The sequence below is a fragment of the Rhinolophus ferrumequinum genome, chromosome 10 (genome assembly GCF_004115265.2).
Source record: "Rhinolophus ferrumequinum isolate MPI-CBG mRhiFer1 chromosome 10, mRhiFer1_v1.p, whole genome shotgun sequence".
NCBI lineage: Eukaryota > Metazoa > Chordata > Mammalia > Chiroptera > Rhinolophidae > Rhinolophus > Rhinolophus ferrumequinum.
The window spans coordinates 499720-524702 of record NC_046293.1 but is presented as its reverse complement, the minus strand read 5'-3'; the positions used below and the strand labels follow the sequence as shown (position 1 = coordinate 524702).

Genomic DNA, 24983 nt, shown 5'->3' with positions numbered 1-24983 from the left:
GGGGGGCCGGTGCGGCTGGTCCGACCCCAGCCCACCCCTGCCCCCACCTCCACCGCGTGTGCGCCCCCACCCCCGAGGGTAGCCCCCCCCCCCCCGCACTCAGCCTCTCCCACCCTCCCCCGTCCTGAGGAAGAGGAGGGACCAGTCCTTGTTAATTCATTTTATTGAATTTAAATATTTTTTGCAAAGTCATCGCGGGCGCCGCATCTGCGTGGCGGGGGTGGGGGGGCGGGGGGGCGGAGCCACGCCGCGAGTTGCCGCAGGTAAACAGCCCCCTCCCCGCGGCGGGAGCGGGGCCGCGGCCCCAGCCAGGGACACCGCCGCCCCCGCCGGAAGGACGCGCCAGGCCGGGCCGCGCTGCAGCCGAGCGGGGGCGGCGGGGCCCGGCGGCCCGACCCCTGCCCGCCCGGGCGGCGGAGCGCCCCCCCACCCGCACCCGGCCGCGGACTCCGCGCCCCTCCCGCCCCGCGCCCCCCAATACTTCCCGCCTCCCTGTCCCCCCGAAACCCCCTCCCAACCCGCGCTTCCCGCCCCCGTCTGCCCCGCTACCCTCCCCCTCCCTGCGCCCCCTCCCACCCCGCGCCCCCCGGCCGTCCCCGCGCCCCGCCCCCCATGCACCACCTCCTGGAGCAGCCCGCGGACATGGCGACGGCGCTGCTGGCCGGCGAGAAGCTGCGAGAGCTCATCCTGCCCAGCGCGCAGGACGACAAGGCGGGCGCGCTGGCCGCGCTGCTGCTGCAGCTCAAGCTCGAGCTGCCGTTCGACCGCGTGGTCACGATCGGCACCGTGCTCGTCCCCATCCTGCTGGTCACCCTGGTCTTCACCAAGAACTTCGCAGGTGAGGCCGCCGGGCGCGGGCGGGAGGGGCGCGTCTGCAGGTGTCGCGCTGCTGCATCCGCCGCTGGCCACACGGCTGGGCCTGGCAGTGTTGGCAGCGCCTAGGGGTCTCCCAACACCCTCACCGCCACCCATCCGTGCTGTATCACCAGCCTCAGGATGGCCCCAGACCCCTCTTCTCCATGTATTGTTTCTACCTTCCACCAGCGCGGGATGGACGGGTCCTGGACCTCGTGGTCCAGGCAGAAATGAGACATGCCAAGGGCTCTGGCATGAGAAGGAGACCCCAGGAGGGGGGTGGGCAGGGTCTGAGGGAAGGAGGAGCCTCCAGGTGAGGACCAGAAAAGGATTTACAGGTGGTGGTGTGCAGGTTGAGGAGGGTAGCAGAGGCGGCGCTGCATCAGGTGTGGGCCTGGAAGCCCGTGAAGGTCCCCAGGAAGCAGGCAGGTTCCTTCAGCTCCAGGGTGAGGCCTCCCTGAGGTAGGCAGCTAGGGAGGAAAATGCCCCCCAGGGTCTGGCCTGCAGGGGTTCTCAGGGCCCAGGTACCCAGGGAGGCCCCTGCCCAGTCCATCGGCCACGCCTGAACGCCAGAGGTGGCTGTCCGTGTCAGGGGTCAGGGTTCCCGGAGGAGGGACAAGCTGCTGTCCCAGGTGACATGGACTTAGGTTCTTGCACAAAGTTCTTGTCTTTTAGGGTCCCCGTGACCTTGGGGACATCAGACTGGAGGGTGGACGTTGTCCAGGCCGCCTAATCCCACCCCAGGGCGGGGGGCACACCAGTGGCCAGATGCTCAGACAGCTTGGGATTAGGACACACACGGCCAGGAAGCACAGCCCAGTCCAGTGTGGGCACCACCCACGCATGTGCACCAACTGCACAGTGGGGCCTCAGTGTCCCTCAGGGTGGGTCCCTGGGGCTGCTGCAGCAAATCAGCACAGACCTGGTGGTCAAAGCACAAGAACTTTGTTCTCAGCCCAGAATCCAAGCTCCACAGTGTGGGCAGGGTCCCCCCTGCCTCCAGCTTCTGGTGGTCCCAGGGTTCTTGGCTTCATTGGGGCTGTGTCACCCAGTTTGTGTCCCTGTCTTCTCATGGGCACCTACTCCCTGGGTGTCTGTAGCTAAACTTCCCCGACTTCTGAGGACACCAGTCACTGGATGGGGGCCCATCCAAGGTGACCTCAGCTTAACTTGATTGCACCTGCAGACACCCTATTTCCAAGGAAGGTCACAATCACAGATACCAGCTGTGGTTGGATGTCGAACATCTTTGGGGGACTCAACTCTACCCACTACAGATGCACATGCGGGGGGGAAGCAGGCTCAGGACTCAGTCACCCTCAGATGACCTCCTGGGATGAGACCCCACTCTGATGTTCTGCGTGAGTCCAGCTCTCCCAGGTGGGGCCTCAGCACCTCTGCATCCAGCCCGGCCTGGGCTGCCGGGGTCTCCCTGAGTGCGTCCTAATCCTGGCGGGCTGCCCCTTGACACCCACCTGCATTTGTACATGGACATGTCTGTGCCCACCTGGGCTCGGGGCCTCCCCAGCGTGGACAGGGCAGGCCTTCTGAGCAATGGCAGGTGGGTACTGCTGCCTGGTGTCCAGGACATGGGACCCGTCCCGCGGTGGGTTCTCAAGTCCCCTTTGAGTCCGGCACTGTGCTTGTCCGAGACCCCTGCAGCTTGGGGACATCAGCGGCCTCTCTTGCTCACCTGATCAGTCCCCGGCAGGACAGTGGCCCATCTACTGTCCTACTCATGCTCCTCAGTCACGAGAACTCGGAAGCGTCCCAGGGTCCCTTCCCCAGACACGAGGACAACAGGCAGAAGCTCTAACTGATGAGAGGGAGGTCGTTCCACCCTCCTCCCCCTGGACAGGACCCCGCCTGGGGACGCCCTCCCCTCAGCGCTGTCTCAGGGTCCATCTGTAAGGATCTGAGCCCAGGGTGTGGGTGCAGGGTGCATTCTGCTGCTGCAGAAGGATCCACGCCCCAGCTCCTGGGAGCCCCGCCTGAGCCAGGGCCCCAGCGCTCACCCCACTGACCCTGCCTGGTGCCTGCCCTGGAGCAGGGGACAGAGGCCTCTTTGCACCCTGGCTTGCTCGTCAGGAACGTGAGGGGACCACCTGCAGGTGCTGTCATGGTTGTGGTGGAGAGCCAACCAAGCACTGCTGGCCCCCTGGCTTGGAGGGTGGCAAACGGCAGAAGACCCCCACTGCTCCTGGCCAGGGCTACTGTGAACAGATGCCCCACCAGTGGACAGAGGGATGGGATGGGCATGTGACCGAGACGGGGGAGACGCCAGAGTTGAAGGGTTAACAGGGTCCTTGGACATTATGTGGCCAGGGGTGGGGGACCCACATACACTTTTTCCTAAAACAGCCAAATAATCAGGTCCCAGCATAACCTGATGCACCTCTCCAACCACAGTGGTGCAGGTGTCCCCAAGGCCACTCGTCCCAGCTCAGTCCTCTGCTTTCCTTTTCAAAAAGAAAAGGAGACAAGTGTTTTGCCCCCTGAGGACCAAGAAGCACGTGCCTGTGGGTTCCCAAGAGCCCCCAGGGTCTCCAGGGTGGGCCTATGAGAGGTGAGACCCTCCAACCCAGCCAGCTCAAGGAGACCAGGGAGGCCCACTCCTGGGTCGCTCTAGGGGTCCACCCCCAGTGCCCCAGAACCCTGGGAGCATGGTCACTGGGGAGGCGCTGGGGGTGGGAAGGGTCTTGGTGGAGGGAGGCAGCTGGCCAGTGGCCGCCACCACCTATCCTGCTGCCGCTCTAACAAATGAGCACAAACTTAGTGGCTTAAGGACAGGAACTCACTGTCTTACTACGGGTCTGCAGCTCAGACGTCTGAACTGAGTCGAGTGGGGCCAAATCAAGGTGTCAGCAGGGCCACGTCCCTTCCGGAGGCTCCCGGAGAGCCCAGCTCCTGGAGGCACCCACATCCCTTGGCTCCTGGCCCTTCCTCCACCCTCAAGGCCAGCAGAGCGGTGTCTTCTCTTCTCTCCGACCTCCGTCTCCATCCTCACATCTCTCTCTGACTCTGACAGCCCTGCCTCCCTCTTACAAGGACCCCTGTGATTACACCAGCCCACACAGATAACCCGGACTCATCGCCCCAACACGAGCCCTACCCTAATCCCACCTGCACAGTCTGTGCAAAGTAGCCTGGTCGCAGGGTCTGGGGAGCCCACTGCAGCACGCGACCTGGAGGTCTGTGAGGGCTGCGGATTCTGGGAAGGGTCTGGACCTCCCTCCCTGGGGTGAGGGGAGCTGACAGAAGAGGGTGGGGGCCATGAACCAGATCTGGGGGTGGCTGGGGTAGGGTCCTGCCAGCCGGAGGAGCCGCCTCCATGGAGTAGGGGCCCAGGGGGGGCAAGAAGGTGTGGGCAGCAGGGAGCAACTCGGCTTCACCTCTGGAAGAGCACTCCGGGGTCTGCCCAGGCAGGGACCCCAACTTGGAGGGGGCGGGAGTGTGTACATATGCGGGCGCCAACTGGTTCCTCCCTGAAACTGCAGACAGAGCGCCCGGCTCTTTGGTGGCAAAACTGTTCTGAGAGAGCAGTCGCTGGCCCTGGGAGCTCAGCAGTGGGGTTTCCAGGGGCACACAGGGCTACAATGCCCCCTCTCAGGATAGCCAGGGACACCTAGGGCAGTGCAAGACCACGGGCTGGCCCAGCTGTGCCCCTGGAAGAGGGACCTTGGTTGAGTGGCGTGGCCTGCCTTGCGCCACTCTGGGACTCAGTTTCCCCCTGTGCACACAGACTGTATGGCATTTGGAGAGGGCCTCATGTTAGAAGAGCAGGTTGGACCCCTGGGACGGGGTGGGCACGACTGTAACCCCCAGCTGTGCGGCAGCCCACCGCTGTGAGGGGGTACCTAGAGTGAGACGCCCCCACACCACCACGGTTGGGACAGGGGGCAGGGGAAGCCACCAGACTGGGTGGGTTGTTGGGGAACACACAGCGGTCCCCGCTGGCAGCTGTGTGGGAGGGGATGAGCGGCGCGGCGCCCCGGGGGTCTGAAGCCCCCAGCCCGCATCTCCTCTCTGCCCCCAGAGGAACCCATTTACTGCTACACCCCTCACAACTTCACCCGCGACCAGGCGCTGTACGCCCGCGGCTACTGCTGGACGGAGCTGCGGGACGCGCTGCCCGGCGTGGACGCCAGCCTGTGGCCGTCGCTGTTTGAGCACAAGCTGCTGCCCTACTCGCTGCTGGCCTTCGCGGCCATCATGTACGTGCCGGCGCTGGGCTGGGAGTTCCTGGCCTCCACCCGCCTCACGTCGGAGCTCAACTTCCTGCTGCAGGAGATCGACAACTGCTACCACCGCGCGGCCGAGGGCCGCGCCCCCAAGATCGAGAAGCAGATCCAGTCCAAGGGGCCCGGCATCACAGAGCGCGAGAAGCGCGAGATCATCGAGAACGCCGAGAAGGAAAAGAGCCCGGAGCAGAACCTGTTCGAGAAGTACCTGGAGCGCCGCGGCCGCAGCAACTTCCTGGCCAAGCTGTACCTGGCGCGGCACCTGCTCATCCTGCTGCTCAGCGTGGCGCCCATCTCCTACCTGTGCACCTACTATGCCACGCAGAAGCAGAACGAGTTCACGTGCGCGCTGGGTGCGCCCCCGGACGGGCCTGCGGGCGGCGGGGGCGCGGCTGTGCGCGTGAGCTGCAAGCTGCCGTCTGTGCAGCTGCAGCGCCTGGTGGCGGGCGTGGACATCGTGCTGCTCTGCTCCATGAACCTCATCATCCTCGTCAATCTCATCCACCTGTTCATCTTCCGCAAGAGCAACTTCATCTTCGACAAGCTGCACAAGGTGGGCATCAAGACGCGGCGGCAGTGGCGCCGCTCCCAGTTCTGCGACATCAACATCCTCGCCATGTTCTGCAACGAGAACCGCGACCACATCAAGTCTCTCAACCGGCTAGATTTCATCACTAACGAGAGCGACCTCATGTATGACAACGTGGTGCGCCAGCTGCTGGCCGCGCTGGCGCAGTCCAACCACGACGCCACGCCCACCGTGCGCGACGCGGGTGTGCAGACCGTGGACCCCAGCGCCAACCCCGCCGAGCCCGAGGGCGCCGCCGAGCCGCCTGTCGTGAAGAGGCCCCGCAAGAAGATGAAGTGGATCCCCACCAGCAACCCGCTGCCCCAGCCTTTCAAGGAGCCGCTGGCCATCATGCGCGTGGAGAATAGCAAGGCCGACAAGCCCAAGCCCGTGCGCCGCAAGACGGCCACGGACACGCTGATCGCGCCGCTGCTGGACGCGGGCGCGCGGGCGGCGCACCACTACAAGGGCGGCGGCGACGCGGCGCCCGGCCCGCCCACGGCCTCCGACAAGAAGCACACCCGCCACTTCTCCCTGGACGTGCACCCCTACATCCTGGGCACCAAGAAGGCCAAGCCCGAGGCCGTTCCCGCCGCCCTGCCCGCCTCCCGCAGCCAGGAAGGGGGCTTCCTGTCCCAGGCAGAGGAGTGCGGGCTGGGTCTGGCCGCTGCACCCACCAAAGGTAGGCCACTGGGCAAGACCTTGGCGTCTGGGGTCCCAGGGAGAGGAGGGACCCCCGCCCACCACCCTCCCCAAATGGGGCACCTGGGTACCCCGTGAAAGAGGTTCAGGAATGAACCTGCTGGACAGAAGCGAGGGTGGGCTAATTGCGGGGGTGAGTGCCGGGGAGATCCCCGGGATGGGATAGGATGAACTGTGGGCCGAGGGTTAGAGGGCACCTGGCAGTGAGGTTGCTCAGGCCTTTGAGAAGGTTCTGGAAATGGCGCTGCTGCTCTGGGGCTGCTGTGTGCAGACGGCCTCGCTGGCACCTGCTTGGTTGAGGAGGCCGAGGGAGGGAGGATCAAGCCCACCCAGAACACTTCAGCACCACGAGCCCCAGCTGGCCCTCGGTGGCCAGCCTGCCCTGGTGGGGACTCGGGTGGTCTGCAGGGGTGTGACGTGCCTCTGTTCTCGGTTGTTCGCAGACGCTCCGTTGCCTGAGAAGGAAATCCTGTACCCAGCAGAGCCGGCCCGGGCCACACTTCCCTCGGGAGGCCCATTTCACGTCTGCTCGCCCCCCGCAGGCCCTGCTACGGCCCCCCTGTCACCAGCCAGCCTGGGCAAGACTGAGCCCCTCAGCATCCTGAGCCGCAATGCCACCCACCCGCTGCTGCACATCAGCACGCTGTACGAGGCCCGGGAGGAGGAGGATGGGGGACCCCGGGCGCCCCCGGACGTGGGCAGTCTCATCACCATCCCCCCACCCCAGCAGATTCTCATTGCCACCTTCGACGAGCCCAGGACAGTGGTGAGCACTGTGGAGTTCTGAGGGGACAGCTGCCTGGGCCACCGCAGGCCCCTCTGCATGAGCGCAGGAAACCAGCCCCTAGCCCTGTGTGGACGCGGCCTCTGCTTTGCCAGCACTGCCCGCCCCTCGCCTCCCACCCGCATGCCTTGGGCTCACGCCTCTCCCACCTGCCCCGTGGCGTCCTCGGGCGCTGATTGGGCGGGGGGGGGGGGCTGGCCGCGACCCCAGGGAGCCTCCTCCACCCTGCACCAGGCGCTTGGCTGTGAGATGAAGAGTTTATTTTTTTAGTCAATTTTCTCTTTGGCCCAGGATGCTGGCCTGTGAGGGAATGGTCTGTGGGAAGACAGCGTGGGTCCCAGGCCTTGAAGGACACTGGGGATGGTGACACGCTGGGCCTGGGCACGCCCAAGAGGGCATGCTCATGGCTCGCCCCAGTCAGGGGCCGGGGCCCACCTCGGGTCACAGATATACACGCACTTTCTCCTTGTACCCCGACATACCTGTACTTTATTTTACTATGGTTACTGTAACTAGCGAGTATATTTATTATCAGGAGATTTAGGGTGCATTTAAAACAATGGATGGTGTGTGTGTGTGTGCGTGCGTGCAAGTGAGTGGCACGAGGGGGAGGGCACCAGTGTGCAAGTGGATGTGTGTGTGAGCGTGCGAGCATGTGCGTGTGCACCCGCGTGTGTGTGAGCAGGCCCAGGGGTGAGCGAGTGCGTGTGAGACTAGGCGTGGGCGCCGGCGTGTGAGCGAGGAAGGAGTCCAACGCAATAACCACGTCCCCCACCCGGGCCATCAGCCCCCTGGCCCCAGGGCCCACGCCGCATCCCGTGGGAGCCCAGGGCCGGTGTCGGCGGGCCTGTCCCTATTACCTCAGCCACGGCGACAACGTGACAGTATTAACAAGGTAGCACCGAGCATATCAATAAATATTATTCTGATACCGCTTGAGTGCTGCGTGGTCCATCCTGCAGGAGGCCGTTGCTGTGGCCGAGGCTGCCTGGGTTCAGATGCCCCCACCCAGTTGCAGGCCCAGCCCTGACCTGCCATCATCTCAGGGGGGCTGGGGAATGGTAGGGCCACGGGAGGTGCCCTGCTGCCCTCCAGGTCGCCCTAGGAGGCCTGCTGTGCCCACAGTGAGGCAGGAGCACACGGTTAGCACTCCTGGTTGACGTGTCGTGGCCTCTGGCTAATGGAGGATTCCGGTGGGCCTTCCAGGGCTCCCAGGCTCAGCAGAGATGAAGACACAAGCCTCAGGAAGCTGTCCCCTCCATCAGATGCTTGGGGACAGGGCTATCGGGTATACTCAGCAGAACACAGATTGCTGGCGGGACCTAGGAAGCCATCCCAGAAGAGGTGTGTCCTTGATGTGTTCTGGACGTACCCCTATGTAGTATCATGGGGCTCCAAGTCAGGGGTGCCCATCAGCAGGCCCAGGACCCGGATGAGGATAAAGCCGGTCCTATGGGTGCACCGTGGAGCCACATGCCCTGCAGGCCACCACAGGTGACACTGAAGGTCTGAATGGACGCTCTACAGTCGGGTAGCTAGAGCAGCAGGCCAGAGACTCGGGGCCAAAGCGGGCAGGTACAGGCCTGGAATCGCAGGGAGGGCTCAGCTGAGATCAGAGGCCCACTGCGGTGCCCTGTGGGGACCTACCTGGCCTGGCCGGGAAGCCCTCTGCAGGCCCCTCCCTGGAGCAGCCATGAGCTGGGCAGGCTGACCTGGGAGTGGACAGTCGGACAGTTGTCCAGGGGACCGGGCAGGGGCTCCATCCCACATGTTTGAAACGTAGGTTGTGCTGCTGTTCAGGTGTGATGAGGCCAGCAGGTCAGGACACACCGGCCATTGAAAAGACAGTTTGTGACTCTCAGTCCTCAAGAAGAGGGGGCCACACTGCGGGTCAGGAGGCTGCCAGGGAAAGCGGGTGCAGGAGCCTCTGCTGTGGTTTCTGCAGAAAGGAGCGTGAGGCAGGAGGGCAGCCTGAGGACCAAGGACGGGCTGTGTGAACGATGTCGTGGGCTCCGGGCACAGGCGCTGCCCCTAGTTGTTGGGAACCTGGTGGGGGGCAGGGCGGGGGAGTGGCCCCACGTAGGGGCCTCACCAAGGGGACAGGCTCTGGACTGGCTGGTTTGCACTTGAACTTGTTTGCTCTCTCTAGGAACTGGCTAGCCTGGGGTGGGGGGGGGTCTCTCCCATCAAGAGGCCCCAGGTGCCAGAGCATGAGGAAATGAAAAGGCAGCATTGTACACCCTGCTCCCTCACGTGAGTCAGGACACTCACGGCCCAGCACCCCAGGCCACGCAGCCCACTGCCCCTTGGGGAATGGTGAAGCATTTCCACGTATCCGTGGGAGGGAACCTGTGTGCCCACAGGACTGAGCAGGCAGGCACAGTCCTGCAGGGCGAGATGACTTCCTGGCCCCTGGCAGCGTCCTTCTTGGTCCCAGAGTGGCACCTGGTGCCATCGAGATGGAATAGGCCCACCCAGAGAACCCAAGTCATGCCAGCCTCAGGTGGACGCATTTGCCATGGGCCCCGCCACTCGCTGAGTGGGGCTGGAGTCACACTTGGCCTGCCTGACCCTCCCACCCCCACCCATCCGTACATTGAGCCCAGCTGGGCCCTGAATGGCCATCCCTACCCCACTGTGGCCTCCAACTCATCCTGCGTACACTGGTGGCTCCACGGAGAATGGAGACGGCCCCAGAGTCCTGCAGGGTGTGTGGTGCCCCGGCACTGCGGACAGCCCCTCTCCGGCACGCTTCCTCCTGTGCTGCAGGCTGCACAAGTTCACACGGATCGAGGCGGGGCTGGAGCATACCTGCCGCTGAGTCTCTGGTCTGTCCAGTGGAATCACTGCCAGGCTGCCACCTGCCTGTCCCCAGGGCCAAGGCCTAGCCCGAAGAAGTATGTCCCTTTGAGTAAACACAATGCCCTTGGTGTGAGCTGATCCGTGGTTTGCTGACGAAGAGGAGAGCCTGAGTCAGCCTTCGGCAGAAGCAAACACCTTGCTGCCAAGTGCCGGAAGATGCCACTTGGCCCCGGCCAGTGAAGGGGGGCGCCCATGCGCTCTCATGCTCCTTTCAAACCCTCTGCCCATCATCTCCTCACTCGTCTCTAGCCCCCAGCAGGGTGGATGGAGAGGGGGCTCCATCCTTCTCTCGGAATAGGAGAGGCTTGGAGAACACCTTGCACCATCCACACAGCCAGGACTGGAGCCCAGGCCTCTTCCCAGCCCAGCGTGGGCCTCTCGTCTTGCTCCAGACCCCGGGCAAGGGCCCCACAATGGACCATGACACACCATCTGGTGAATGCCACTGCTCTCCTGTGAAGGTGGCCAAGGTGGTCAGGAGGGCAGAAATGATGACACAAAAAGAGTGAACGGTGAGAGCCAGACAGAGGGCATGGACCAGAGGCCCACGCACCAGAAGTGCCCCTCCTTCGCCAAGGAGAACGGAGACCACCCTGAGGCCAGCCAACCCCCTCGGGGACCAGGATGCTGTATGAAGGAGGTGGTGGCAGCCTGGCAGACAGCCCAGCCTGCTGGCCAGGAGGAGTTATCTCCATCAGCCAGACCCCAGGTCCACCCTGACTCAGACCCTGGGAACCTGTGACCCCCAAAAAGCACCAGTGCCAGCACGGCTCCTCAGAAACCCGGGCTGTCTTCCTGGAAGCTGACTGCTGGTGGGCTGGGCTACCGCTTCATGGCCAGGCCTGGGGGGGCCTCATCCTAGAGCACAGAAGTAGAGCCTTCCCCTCCTCCCTTTTCTAAGGGGAGACCCTCCCGCTGCCACTGACCAGTGACAGCGCAGGACACAGCAGCTTTTCTACAGAGCCTGGAGTCCTGACCCCTGACCAGGAGTAGCCCAGACGGAAGTCAGAGGAGACCTGGGCCAGGGGCTGTGTCCAGGAGGTGGACATGAGCTTCAGGGAAACTGGCTGGAGGAAGCCATCACCACACTCACCACCTGCCCAGCGCCCAGTCCCCGAGCCACCGCCGCTAGGTTGATCGGCCGTGACTTTTCACGGAGGTGGTGTGCATCCCCCTCCCACGCACGCCCCCGCGCCCGCCCCGCGTCCCGAGGCCACCAGCCGTCGCCCGCTCGGCCCCACGGGGACGAGGATCCAGCGTGGTGGGGTGGCCGCTCCAGCTCGAGCGCTGCGGGGGACGGGGCCCTTCCGCTGGCAGCGGGCGGAGGGCTCCAGCTCGCCGGGGTTCGCCCGTCCCGAGGCCCCGAAGGTTGGGGCACCTGTGACCCCGGCAGCCACGCCGAGGGCTGGCCGGGGCGCCGGCGTGCGGAAGTCCTGGCGCCCCCCTCACTCCGCAGCTGGCCGCGCGCCCCCAGGGAGGGTCGGTCCAGCCCACGTGGGCGCGCTCTACGACCCGAGGTCTCTGCTCCTCGCATCCCACTCTGGGCTGTCCCTTTCGTGCAGGATTGACAGTTCTGTATCGTTGGACGTAAAGCCACCCTGTGGACACCGTACTAACATCCTCCCCATTTTACCGACTGGGAGTTGTGGTTAAGAGAATTTAAGAGCGCTTCGCAAGGACGCCCCTCTCAGGCAGCCGACCGAGGACTCGAACTCGCTTTTCCGTAGCCACCGCCAGCGTCCTAGGATTGGATTCTCTGGGGTGGGGCGGGGCTTTCTCGCGCACGGCCCTCTGGGAAATGTAGTCCGCGGGCGCTCGCGCGCATCCCCCTGGGAAGTGTAGTCCGCGGGAGCGCCGCCAGGACCGGCTGACGGCACGCGGAACTGCGCTTCCCGGCATGCCGCGCGCCCCGGGCCCGGCCGCTGGCCCGTCCGGCTGCCCCGCCCCGTGGCTCCGGCCCGCCCCGTCCGGTGGGGCGACGAGCCGCATGGAGGCCGGTTGAGGATCGCCACCCGCCTCGGTACGCCGCGCGGCACGGGCCTGGGGCGGGGACGGTGCGCGGGGACCCAGGGTCGGGGGTCAGGGTCCGGGCCCTCCAGCCCCAGTGCGGGCCTGGGGCCGGAAGGGCGCGCGGGGCGGGGGCCGGTGGAGAGGGTCGCCAGGGCCCAGGTGGCACAGGCCGCGGAGGGGGCGGGGTCCCCAGCCGGGGAGCGGCGGGACGGGGTCTCGCGGGGACCCGGCCCCTCTCGAGCGGGCGGCGACCTCGCCCGCAGGCGGGGCGAAGCGAGGCTGCCATATGGCGGAGGAGCCCGAGGACTCCTGCCTGTCGCGACCAACTTCAGAGGCCGGTGACAGCCTTGACTCACCTCGTTTCTAGAAAGCAGCCTTGTTGAGATGTAACTTAGGTGCCACAAAGTACCACCAAGTTCACGTCTGCGTTTTGGTGGGAACTACCCCAAGAACAGGAGTCGAGGCTGCGCTCGCATCGGCTCACCAAAAACTGCTCGGAACTCGCCCAGAAGTGCTCGGCTGACTTTGGGGTGTCAGGACAGGCTCGATGGGGAAGGGGTGGTTTCCAGGTGGAATCCTCTTGGCTTCCGGGGTCCCCTGGAGCGGATGGTGTGCAGGCCCCATCACTCACTGCGCCCCTGTGCTGCTCGGCTCTCCGTGCCTCACTCCCTTTTGCTGCCGCTGCCCCCCTTGTGGTGTGACTGGGAGGGAGCCCTGACCCCGGGCCCCGTCAGCCTTGTAGGATGGCCGTAATGACGTGTGTCTCAGGTTGCTGGGCAGGGTGGGCAGCCGGCCCCTACACAGTGCCCTGTAATGGTGGTCAGTGTGGGGACCAGCAATGGGCAGTGTCCAGGTTCCAGGAGGGTCAGCCAGGTGTGCTGGACAGGGAGCCACTCAGGCCTCCAGCTCAGATGCGAGTTGGCATGTGTCCTCCACGGGGTCCCATACTTTGCCACACCTCCCTACAGCAGGTCCTGGCAAACCCAGGGGTGTCTCCAGTGGCCAATGGTGTGGGGGCCCAGGGTAGGGCAGGACTTTGGGCAACACCTTGCTGCCTCCCAGCCAGTCTTTTCTGCAGCCCTCTGGTCTGTCCAGTTTGGGGCCCTTGGCTTTCTGAGCAGCCCTAGTGGGTTGATTGGGAGATGAGGTTTTTCTGGAAGCCATTCAGTGCTGGTCAGCCCTTGGCCAGCACTGGGACACCAGGCTGGCGTCTGGAAGGCGGTTTTTGGACTGCCAATTTGTAGAGGGGTGAGAGGGAAAAGATGGCTGTCTCAGTCTGCCCTAGGGCCATAGCAGGTGGCCGCTTAAAGTGTTTCTCGCAGTTCTGGAGGCTGGAAGTCCAAGTTTGAGGTGCCAGCTTATTTCGTTGCTGGTAGACCTGCGTCCTGCCTGCTCGCCGTGTCCTCACAGGGCCAGCTCCCCGGTGTCTCTTCTCACAGGGGCACGTTCCCATCGTGGGCCTCACCCTCCTGACCTCACCTAACGCTGATCACCTTCCAGAGGCCCCACCTCCTGACACTGGCACACTGGGGTCAGGTGTTCACACAGGAATTTGGAGGACACGATTCAGTCCATAGCACTGGGACCCAGGAGAGGGTACAGCTGCCTGGGCTGGACATGTGGAAACCTAGGGCCTGCCACTCACACTAAACTGTCTGATGTCCTCAGGTTCTGTCCTGTCACAGACACCCAGCAAAGCATGTTCAAATGCTCATAACATCACTGACACAGGACAGCTTAACTCTGATCTGTGTCCCAGGGCTACACACCTGGCCGGGGCGGGGGGCAAGGGTGTCCCTAACGCAAGTGGGGTTCTTCCTGCCTTTTCAGCTGTGCCCTCTCTGGGGTATGTGATGAGACCGGTCCTCTCAGGCTATCGGGAAATCCCACAGACTTGGAGTTTGTTTTCCTGGAAGCACATGGGTGATTCTGCTGCTGTCATCTGTATGGAGGATTTTAATTTCCGAAGCAGATAATGGTGTTGTCCCTGTAGAGACGAGGAGAGTTCGTGTGTCAGGGTCTCCTGAAATGCGGCCGCTGGTTCTCGTGCCTGCAGGTTCTGCCCCTGCCCTCCCTCCTGGGGCCAGGAGAGCATGTCTCAGCAGAGCAGAGCCCAGAGAGGTCTAGAGGTCATGGGCCCAAGTGCTGTAAGTGAGGCATGCATTTGGCAGCCTGGAGAGGGCCTGCTGTGTGTGGCCAGGCGGACGGCTGGCTGCTCTAACCTGGGCCCTGGAGGGAGGAGCTGAGTCCTAGTAGGTGCAGGTGTCCTGCCAAGGCCACGTAGTGCTAAGTGGCTGGTGGGAGATCTGGCAACCCTGTGGCCGTCTCCCGCAGCATGGTTGCTGGCAGCTGGCAAGCAGCTGTCCTGTTTGCCAGACGGACTGGCTGCAGGTGGCCTTGCTTGGGAGGGATCACCCACAGCTGTGCCAGCACCTACCCCAGGTCGTGCCCCGTGGACAGCACTGCTTGGCAGTGAGAGCTGGTTGGAGGGGCGTGAGGACTGGGTTCTGGCAGAAGCGTTCTCCTGCTCTGTCCCGGGTTCCGCAGCCTTGATTTAGGAGGGGCATCTTTATCCCGCCTGGAGGGTGTCGGCCAGGGGTCTCGGGTCACCACACTGCAGTGGTGTGAACTGCTGGGATGGTCAGTCCAGACATTTGTGTGGCAGGGAACTGGGAAGGACACGGATGCTCCACGGGCAGCCGCCTGCTGGTGTGGAGGCCGGGCCCAGTGGTCTGTGGGGTCAGGTCCTGGCTGCAGCTGGCCTTGCTCGGGAGGCATGGGGCCCAGCCATAAATATTTGACAATGCGTAAGTGTGAGCGGGGAGTGGGGATTAATAACCCACTGAAGTGACATCCTACAAGGGTATCGCCGGGGCCCTGCCCACAGGTGAGGGAACCGTAATATTAGAGGGCAGTAGTGGATGTGATGATCTGGTCACATCAGAAAGAAAAGGGGCCTCAGCCGCCTTCCTGCGTGACCCCTCAGGCCAGGTGCCTGCCTTTGGGGAGCGGCTGCAGGGGGCTCAGGGCTCAGGGCTTGGCTGTGGGCCAGTTTGTCTGCCCCGCCCAGAGGAGCCAGGACCCGGAAAAGCGGGCACAGGCTCCCTCCTGGGTTTCAGAGGGTGGCTAGGCTCAGTGCCCCAAGGCCAAGGGAGGCAGGCCCAGCCCTGTGGCTAGCACCTCCCGGGGAGGTGCCAGCACGGGATGTTTCCTTCAGTTTTTCTTGCGCTTTGGCAGTCTGTGCTGCTCAGAAGTGGGAATCGTTTGCTTCCGTGTGAGGTGGACTAGGGTCCTCTCCAGCTGCACCTTCTGGGCCAGGCCCCCAGTTGTGACCCCTGGGCCCCGCCCGCCCTGTGGCTCTGGGCACAGCTTCCTGTTTGTGTTTCCAGGGCTGCCTTGCATCACCTGTAACCGGAAGGAGCTGGGCGTGAGGCTCAGGTGTGCTGGTCCTGGTCCTGGGCAGAGGCCTGGTCCAGCTCAGACCAGGTGCCAGCAGTGCTGCTGCTACTTCCCGGGCAGGGGACACCTGTCGGAGGACTGTAGCACCGCCCAGGCCAGGCCTATACCCCAGGGCCACGCTGCCCTTCAGCTGGCTGACCTCCCACCCAGAGCCCAGTGCTTCCTGTGGCCCCAAACAGTTCACCTTCTTGACTCTCCCTCATTTCTTCCTGAGCTCCTGTCCGGCCTCGGGATGGAGGGCTGCCCCCTTGTCGGTCAGCTCCAGGGCTCGTCCGTGGCCCTGGACAGGAGGCCAGGCGTTTGGGCACACCAGAGGGAAAGCCTGCCCTAGACGGTTCCTCCCGGCTGCAGGCAAGGAAACCGCAGCTCAGATGGGCAGTGAATTGCTGGGTCGGTGGCCAGGCTGGGCACGGAGGGGACAGTGCAGCCCTGTGACCACAGCGCACAGAGGAGGAAGGGCCCTGATATGGTATCAGGCTTATCACTTATGTTCCTTGTTATCATGAAAGTTTGGGAGAGTATGCAGCACTAGTGAGCCTGGGCATGCAGTGCGGCCCCGTCTGAGTGTCCCCCACAGCGGCTACTGCTCCCAGGCGTCGCATCAGTTCATCTGTCAGTTCATGTGTGACGGAGACTGACTCTGAAACAAAACCATGACACCGCGCACAACTAAAACTGAATGAGAACCATCCCTGTGTGACAACTTCCAGTGACTTGTCCAGTTTCTCTGGTGGGCACATGGTTCTGGAGCCGGGCCTTCCCCGCTGCCCGTTCTGTGGCAGCGGGACCCCGGGTCCTCTGACTGAACTCAGACATGGACCCAAGGCTCTGACAGATGCCGGCACTCCATGGTGGTGACGCTCCTCACACCAGGGTCTGGAATACCCTGTCCTGACCTGTGAGCCTCGCCCGCTGGCCCTGCTGGCCTCGACGACGCCGTGGTCTGTGGCAGTTTTCTTTGTTGGGGGAGAAGGGCTCCTCTCTGAGGGGAGAGCGTGAGAGGCTGGCCTTGTCACGGTGCCTGAGCTTCATGTTCGAGTCTCTTCCCGTAAGCTGGGCTTGGAATGGCGCGGGCAGCCGTCCCCCGTGCGTCCACGTCACCTGCACTGACTCCTGCAAGTCCAAAGCTGCCCCGAATGATCCTGGGCTCCAGCGCCGACTTGATACACAGACTCACTTCTACCATTTGGTTCTCTTTTTAGGGAGTTTTGTAAGTTTTGTTTTGTTCCAGAATGAAAAAGGAACTGTGCTGGACTGCCCGGCCGCCCCCTTCCTCTGTTGGGTAACCGGGAGGTGGGGGCGGCAAGTCCGACTTGTGGAGGACCCAAGGCTCATGGCCACGGCCGAGCGGGCGCCCCAGCACTGCTCTTGGCCTGTGTGGCAGAGCTGGCCTGTCACCCATGGCCAGAGTCGCACCCCTGCCACACCGGGCCCTGGGGACCCTGGACCTCAGCTGCCCACAGCTGACAGGGGGCTCACGTAGGACCGTGGGAGCTGGTGATGTTGGGGGCAGGGAGGCTGTGGTCCCGCCCAGGGGTCACTCAGGATGACCGACCAAACTTTCTGACCGAGTCCCTCGCACCCTGGCCCTGTGCATGGCCTGGGGCTCCCGGTGAGGACAGACTTGTGTCTCCTCAGGCTTCACTCAGCGGTGCCGGGAGCCACCATGGAGCGGGAGGAGGAGCAGCCACCTCGGGAGGTGAGAGGCCCGGCCCGGCCTGGGCTGAGGCGGGGGCCGGGGGGCGGGCCAGCTGCTCCGAGGCGTGAGGGGGCTCAGAGGATGTTCCCCTCAGGGTGGCTTCTGGGGGTCACTGGCTGATTCACGTGGTTTTCCTGTGGTGTCCCTGGGTTGGCGGAGGGGTCCCCGGGGTGGGGTGCCCTGAGAGTTGGTCCCTACAGGTAATTATCACACAGAGGGTTGTAGTGCTGGGGGTGAGTGGCCCACAGGGCCTGCGAGTTCCTGGAGCAGCCGCAGGAACAGGTGGGCCTGTCAGCACAAGATGGTGCCCTGCACCCCGACTCAGGCAGTCCCCTCCCCTCCACAGGCCGACACGGAACCTGTTGTGACATCGGGAGCTTCGGAGGTGGTGCCCAGGGTGCTTTCTGGAGAACCCCAGAGCCTGTGTTCGTCTCCCCAGGATTGCTTGGTGCTGGGTGGGAGGGCGGGGCCGCGGGGCCTCAGACTGGGTGACCTCCTGAGTTTGAAGGGGGCCCTGGCCGACCCCGGGACATTGTGGGGGGCTGTTGAGCACAGTGAGGTGAACAATACCCCTTGTCCCAGGTGCTCCCCTCAGGGAGGGGTCTGGTCAGTCATGTCGTAGTTACTGGAGACCCGTGGCTTTGAGTCTACGTGGCAGCGTGTCGAGGCTGGGAGGGACCCGTGTGCGGTGCACTTGTTGGGGATCGTGTGCCCCCGTGCACGTACGTCCGGGTTCCACAGTGTGGCATGACACCCCCCCCCGACACCCAGAAGCCCAAGAACCTAGAGGCTCCACGGTGCCCAGCTGCCAGTGCGGGCGGCATCCCCAAGCTGGGCCTTGTCCTTGCAGCCGACGTGGATGCTTTCAACCTGCTTCTGGAGATGAAGCTGAAGAGGCGGCGAGAACGGCCCAACCTGCCACGCACGGTGACTGAGCTAGTGGCCGAGGACGGGAGCAGGGTATACGTGGTGGGCACAGCCCACTTCAGCGACGACAGCAAGAGGGACGTTGTGAAGGTGAGCTGTCACCTGAGCCCTGGCAGGGCCACGGCCTCTGGACGCAGTGCCATGCGGGAGGGTTCCGGGTCCCTCCTGTGCATCCTGCCTCTTCAAGGACAGGCCGGCCTGTTCCAGACGTTCTCTGTCAGTCACTTAAGGAACTGTGTTGGCCCTGGGGTTGCCCCGGGGGCTGGGCCAGGCGCAGGCACAGGGTGACCGCAGGCCCATTGCAGACAATCCGGGCCGTGCAGCCCGACGTGGTGGTGGTGGAGCTCTGCCAGTACCGCGTGTCCATGCTGAAGATGGATGAGCGTACGCTGCTGCGCGAGGCCAAGGAGATCAGCCTGGAGAAGCTGCAGCAGGCCGTGAGGCAGGTGCGGCGCCCGGCCCCCCGTGAGCGCCCGGCCCTGGTCACATGGCCCCTGGTCAAGGCCGCCATGCCCGGCACACCCTGGCCATGGAGAGGGGAGGCCCTCGTTGATCAGCTCCCAGAGGAGGGAAAGACGGGTGGCGAAGGACCCTGGGTTTGCTGAGCAGGTCACTGGGGGTGGGGGTGGTCTCAGTGGCCGGCCTGCCAGACCGGAGCGGTGCCCCCACTGCGTCAGGGCCCGAGCCCACCACACCAACGGGCGCCCCGTGAGACGTGAGCTGAAGAGTTGGGTCTGGGCGGAGGGGGGAGGGGAGAAAGGGCATCCACAGGGTAGGGGCCAGGCAGCCGGTCCTCGACTGGGGGGCCCTGAAGAGGGTCGGGGGGTACACAGGGCCAGGCGGGCCTTGCAGTGTCTCTGGGTATGGGGGCCCCCGCAAGCCCTTGCTGGCAGCCGACTGAGTCAGGCCCCTCCCTGCAGAACGGGGTCATGTCTGGCCTCATGCAGATGCTCCTGCTGAAGGTGTCAGCGCACATCACAGAGCAGCTGGGCATGGCCCCCGGCGGCGAGTTCAGGGAGGCCTTCAAGGAGGTGTGCCTGCGCGGGGGTGGGGGGGGGAGGCGGGGAGCGTTGGTGGCGGTGGGGGGGGGTGCGCAGCCCAGGCTGCCCTGGGGCCTATGGTGCCCCCAGCCAACCTCACCTCTGCCATAGGCCAGCAAGGTGCCTTTCTGCAAGTTCCACCTGGGCGACCGGCCCATCCCCGTCACCTTCAAGAGGGCCATCGCAGCGCTCTCCTTTTGGCAGAAGGTCAAGCTGGCCTGGGGCTTGTGTTTCCTGTCGGACCCTATCAGGTAGGGCTCTGTCAGCCTCCTGGGAGGCAGCCCCAGCCCAGGAGTGGTGGCCAGTGGCCCCGGGCGGACCCGCAGAGTGCCCGGCCCACACCATGCGGCACGTCCCGCCTGTCCTTGGGCTGGGCCTTCCCGTACCGTCCGTCCGCCATGATCCCACACAAGGGGTGCTGAGGCCCCGCCCGAGTCCGCAGCACCAGGCTGCTGCTGGCAGCCTCCCCGCGGGGCTGGCAGCACACCCTTGTGCCCCCAGCAAGGACGACGTGGAACGCTGCAAGCAGAAGGACCTGCTGGAGCAGATGATGGCGGAGATGATCGGCGAGTTCCCCGACCTGCACCGCACCATTGTCTCGGAGCGCGACGTCTACCTGACCTACATGCTGCGGCAGGCCGCCCGGCGCCTAGAGCTGCCGCGCTCCTCTGACAGTGAGTGCCGGCTGCGTGGGGCTCCCTGGGAACCTGTGGCCGCTGGGTGGGTGCTGATGGGTTGCTCCCCCCACAGCCGAGCCCAGGAAGTGCGTCCCCTCCGTGGTGGTGGGCGTCGTGGGTATGGGCCACGTCCCCGGCATTGAGAAGAACTGGACCACCGACCTCAATATCCAGGAGATCATGACGTGAGTGCCACCTGTCCCTCGAGTCCCCCAAACACAGAGCTGGGCGCAGGGAGGGGGTGGCCATGCCCGGCTGGGGGAGCACGTCCCCGAGCCAGGCCCAGCTCGCCCTCCCTTCCCCAGCGTCCCCCCGCCGTCCATCTCCAGCAGAGTGTCCCGGCTGGCCGTGAAGGTTGCCTTCTTGGGCCTGCTGGGTTATGGCCTCTACTGGATGGGGCGCCGCACCGCTAGCCTGGTCCTGTCGCTGCCTGCCGCCCAGTACTGCCTGCAGAGGGCGTCCTCCGCCAGGCCACACAAGTAGGAAGGACACGGAGCCATCACATCTGAGGGCCACGTGTGGCTGCTCCCGCGTAGCAGCTGAGGGGCGCGGGGCGGCCCCCTTGGGGATCCAGGCCTGGTCTCGCCTGCCCTCCCCCAACCCACCCAAATAAAAAATTATTTAACTGCTCTGAGCTCAGGCTTCCCAGTCCCCACCAGCCCCAGGGACTATTCCTGGGGTCCACAGGCAGCAAAATGTCTGGAGGCGTACGCTGCCCCTCTGGCCCCCAGCGGGGAGGCCCCCAGGAGGTGCAGCATGGTGGGCCACAGCCAGCCATCCCCTCCCTCTCTGTGCCTTCCGGCAGGAGCACCCAGCCACAGCCGCTCACGGCGTGGGAGGGCCGGAGCGCCCCGTGGCCAAGCTTGGGGCCCCGGATGTGTGCCAGCACCGCTCTGCCTGCAGAGATTGTGTTTTTGGCTTTTAAAAATATTTGAAATTTTTTACTCAGGTAATTTTAACTTTAGCAAACTGAAGCAAATGTCAGGAAATACTAGCCTTAAATCTGGTTGGATGTCTTTTCCTGGGGGTCACGGTCCCAAGAAGGTGAGCATGTGGGCAGGTTTAGCCTTGGCAGTGGGACCCCCTCCAGCTGCTCCCTCAGTCTGCCTCCAGCCAGTGGGGGGTCAAACCTGCTTCCTGTGCGTCTGCGGGGGAGACCCGGGGCTCTCCTTGACCCTCGGTGGACAGAGGGTGTGTGTCTGCCAAGGCCTGCCAGTTTGCACGTGTGCCAGCAGGCGCCTACCACCCTCCCGCGTGCCCACTTTGGGGTGGTACAGACAGGCGCCCAAAGTCGGGCCGGCCCCACACAGCACTTCCGCCTCAGTCAGTGCCCTGTGCACAGTCAGCTGACCTGGTCGTCTGTTTACGACGTGTCCGTGCAGCCCGTCTGGGCCACATTTGCTTGTCTGTGTTGACTCGGTGTCTGATCAAATCAGGTGAAACCCATGGCCGTGAGCTGGGCCGCGGAGCCTCGGGCTGGACTGTGTCCTTCCTGTCATTCATGTACGTGTTCCTTAGAAACTGAAATAAAAGCTAATTTTGGAAACTCCTGTTTTGTGAAATATGTGAAAATGGAACTCAAGTGACCGGGGAGGGGTGCTCCCCTGGGCTACAGTGTGGAAGGGCAACTGGGGCCTGGGCTGGGGGTAGGATGATGGTGGCAGTGCCTTTGGTCCTGGGCGACTTACTGCCACCAGCTGCCTCTCAGGAGAGGATACAGGCCGCCCAGGTCGCTGGCACCAGCCCATCCCAAGTGTGGTCCCCAGCCCAGTGAAGGTACCAGCCAAAGGGAAGTGTGCTCGGAGGACACACACCCTGGTCCACACCCTCGGGCTGCCGTGCCCTGCCCAGACCCCGCACCCTGGCATGTGGGAAGGGAGGAGGCGGGATGAGCCCAGCTACCTAGACAAAAGGCTTGTGGGGGACCCGCAGCTCGGATTGGCCTAGAAAGACCACAGTGAGCACCAAGGGTGGCATAGCTGATCGCAGACGGGTATGGAGAAAGCTGAGGGCACGGAGAGCTTGGCTGGTGGGGATATGGTGTGGCCTCTTCCCCCGTGATGCCTGTCCCCAAGGAAGCATGGCTGCCCGCCCTGAGCTGGGTCTTGCGGCTCTCCTCTGCCCCTCTGGGCCCTGGCCCAGCTGCCTGGCATAACACCGAAAGCCGCTAGTGGTGGCTGGCATGCCGGAGGGTCTCACTAGCCCGAGGTGGGCTGGGGGCTCTCAAGGCTTCCGAGCCCACCCCTGACCAGGGTCTTCTCTCCACAGGTCCCAGCGGTGCCACTGGAACCCTGAGGTCTGGCTGGACAGGGTGGGTGCAGGACGGGCAGCCCCTGACTGGTCCCACAGGCCTCACTTCCCATGAGGACCCATGAGTGGGAGGGAGGAAGCACGAGGACAAGGCCCCCCTCTGGTCCTGTGAGGAGGGGCCCACCGGGCTTGGGGCAGCCCCCACACCACTGCCAGCCTAGGAGGAAGGCAGGGGAGCCAAGCCATGGGCGGCAGGTGAGGTCCACGTTGGACCCACGGAGGAGAGGTGGCGTTTCGGGCAGTGGGAGGAACTGAGGGTCTTGCTGCGGACCAGGGCCCAGCAAACACGAGGAGCCCAAGAGGAAGAAGGCCTGAGGCAGGTGTGTCCCGAGGTGATGGGTGGTGGCTGCTCGTCTGCCAGGACCACAGCTGTACGCGCTCTACTGGATTATCGCGGGGCCCTGCGGGGGCTCTGGTTCCCGTCACTCAGAGACCTGCTGCATCCCAGGCCCTGACCCCTCCTGACACGCCTCTCCCACAGGAAGGGGCTGCTCTCGCATCTATGGGCACAACCACAGAGCCCCTGGTGCCGTGGCCACCGCCCAGGCGAACAGCCAGCAGCGTGAGGGGCGAGGATGTATTTTGTGTGTGTCACTTTGGTAAAAGCAAGAGGTTACTGCTCAGGGTTGGCAGGGAAGGGCCAGGCCTGGCACTCGCCTTGGGGAGCACAGTCTCAGACCTCACACCTGGGCACAGAGGTATTCACGGAGTGTTGTTCACGGTCAGGAGAGGCTGGCAGAAACCTAAACATCCATTCAGGCAATGAACAAACACAGGTGCCCAGGATCCAATGTTAAGTGAGAAAAGGAGACCACAAAGCGGGGTGTAAAACAACATACACTGAACTGTGGGCGGCAGCCCTGGGCCTGGGGAATTACTGGGAGTATTCACCCTATTTCTGAGAATTTGAATTTATTACAATGCAAATTTGCGTTACATTGACCAGCAGGAAAACAATAAGGTTTCCATTTTTCCGATAAATACAAAGTGCTTAGGGGACAGTAGCCCTGCTCTAGAACAGGAGGGGCAGGCCTGCGTGGACCGGTCCAGGCGCGGTGAGTGCGGGAGGTAGCTGGCGTGACTGCCGCTGCCCCAGGTGCTGTGTGACATGCATGTGGTGGCGGCTGCAGGCGATTCAGCAGAGATGGGACAGGTGCAGAGAGGCACACAGCACCTTGTCCTTGAGGCTGCAGCTTTGATCCCCAACGGGAACACAGGGCAGGGGTGGGGGTGGGGGTGCCAGGGGGTGCCTCACCCCTGTAGGTGAGCACTGGCTAAGGCCTGACTCCCCAGCCCAGCCTTCACCAAACTGACGGTGGACCTGGGGGACAGACAACCACACGCTGTGGACCCGCTGTGACAGCTTCCACGTGGACAAGCGGCTGAGGCTTGGCCTATACTCAGGGAACACAGGTGAGCACCAGGGAGGGCTGGGGCTCTCCTGGCCACCTCCCTGGCCACCCTCCCCCCACCAGCATCCTGCTTTGCTGATATGCCCAAGCTAGGGACGGGGGGAAAGTGGGTACCCAACACCTCTATTTCCTGGCCCAGACCTGCCAGCCTCTACTCTCTGGGAAAGGCTGCTACTTCCCAAGTGCCGTTCCTGGGAGTCCCAGATGTCGAGGCCCAGCGCAGCCTCTGTGGGGGCAAAGGGCTGTGGGGCATACCGCCCACACCCGTAGAGGACACCTCTGGCCTTGGCTGCATGGCTGACCAGGAGGGCTGTGGCTTCAGCACGCTGGACCTTGACCATGACGGCTGCAGGCGCTGTGAGGACGGTGCCCACACTTTCACCAGCTGTAGCCCAGATCGCTCAGGCACCAGTTGGTGGCACAGAGACTGCGGCCAGGCTGACCTCAGGCTGGCTAGAGCACATGGGCCCTCGGGTATGTGCTGGGCTGCGGGGAACCATGTGCAGGCCAGGCCACATTAGCAGCAAGCCCATTACATGTTCAAACCCAGCTGTCTGTGTCCTCCTTATGGGTCAAGACAGGGGAGGGACCCAGCTCCTGCCCAGCCTGCCCGGACCCTGCGCCACCAGTGGCACCTGCCCATCAAGGACAGGCACGAGGAAACCCAGGAGGCCATGCAGCCCAACAGTGAGGCCAGAGGCAAGGTCACCAGGGCTGGGAGGCCCGGCTGACCTGCAGGAACCTTTGGCACCCACCAGGTATCCCCTCTGGCTATGAGCTCAGAGAGGGCAGCCCGTAGGACACAGAGCCTGGCACCCACCAGCCCTCCAGATTCAAAGTGTGGGTAAGACAGTGGGGTGAGGGGGCAAGGAGATGGGTCAGGAGGGCCGGGCTTTGGGAAGAGGGGATAGGTGACACCAGGCCCAAGCCGGGGCTCCTAGGCAGTTATGAAGGAGGCTGGGAACAGGGTCTCTGCCCGCAGGCCAGCTGGAAGCGAAGCTGTCAGGCTGCAGGGGTTCCGGGCTGCCAAGTACCTACAGGGACCTCACTATGTTGTCCCCCTCATTTGGGTGACCCCCCCCACCCCACACAGAAGGTAGTGTCATTGTCCATCTCACAGATGAGGACCCTGAGCTGGAGAGGGGTGGAGGCGTTCCCTGAGGTCACACAGCGAGCAGGCGCAGAGCTTGTTCACAGGAAGTCGCCAAAGCCCACGCTGGGGCCCAAGAGGTGACTCCTTCAGGTTAAGTGTAGATAACCCAGCCAGGAGGGACCTCACGTTTGCCTGGGGGCCCAGCTCCCAGTCTCAGGTTTTACTTTGGGGCCAGTGGCAGGGGAAGGACCCCAGGACGGACCATGTGCTCCATGCATGCATCAGAGAGGTCAACTCATGGTGGCTCGTTTGAACCCAACCCAAGTCATTTGGCAACACTGACC

The 24983-nt window shown here is 63.9% G+C and overlaps 2 protein-coding genes across 8 annotated transcripts; both read left to right on the top strand.

The window, feature by feature from the left end:
* Positions 1–566: 566 nt before the first annotated feature.
* On the top strand, positions 567–8083 carry PANX2 (pannexin 2). Of its 5 annotated transcripts, none has more exons than XM_033117733.1 (4): positions 567–838; positions 4892–6346; positions 6810–7132; positions 7442–8083. In XM_033117733.1, the coding sequence occupies exons 1-4, from the start codon at positions 613–615 to the stop codon at positions 7454–7456; spliced, it is 2019 nt and encodes a 672-aa protein (XP_032973624.1). In that variant the 5' UTR covers positions 567–612; the 3' UTR covers positions 7457–8083. The 5 variants fall into 5 exon arrangements, with proteins under 5 accessions (XP_032973624.1, XP_032973626.1, XP_032973623.1 ...); XM_033117736.1 differs by adding an exon at positions 3675–4046 and having other exon boundaries at positions 700–838; positions 6810–8083; XM_033117735.1 differs by having other exon boundaries at positions 6909–8083.
* A 3828-nt stretch (positions 8084–11911) lies between these two features.
* On the top strand, positions 11912–21370 carry TRABD (TraB domain containing). 3 transcript variants are annotated; one of them, XM_033118209.1, is made up of 10 exons: positions 11912–12032; positions 17120–17180; positions 17527–17605; positions 18031–18197; positions 18413–18553; positions 19028–19138; positions 19259–19398; positions 19649–19821; positions 19898–20009; positions 20130–20307. In XM_033118209.1, exons 2-10 carry the CDS (start codon positions 17148–17150, stop codon positions 20305–20307), a joined length of 1134 nt encoding a protein of 377 aa, XP_032974100.1. In that variant the 5' UTR covers positions 11912–12032; positions 17120–17147. The 3 variants fall into 3 exon arrangements, with proteins under 3 accessions (XP_032974100.1, XP_032974099.1, XP_032974098.1); XM_033118208.1 differs by lacking the exon at positions 11912–12032 and adding an exon at positions 16105–16960 and having other exon boundaries at positions 20157–21370; XM_033118207.1 differs by lacking the exon at positions 11912–12032 and adding an exon at positions 16651–16960 and having other exon boundaries at positions 20130–21370.
* Positions 21371–24983: the final 3613 nt, after the last annotated feature.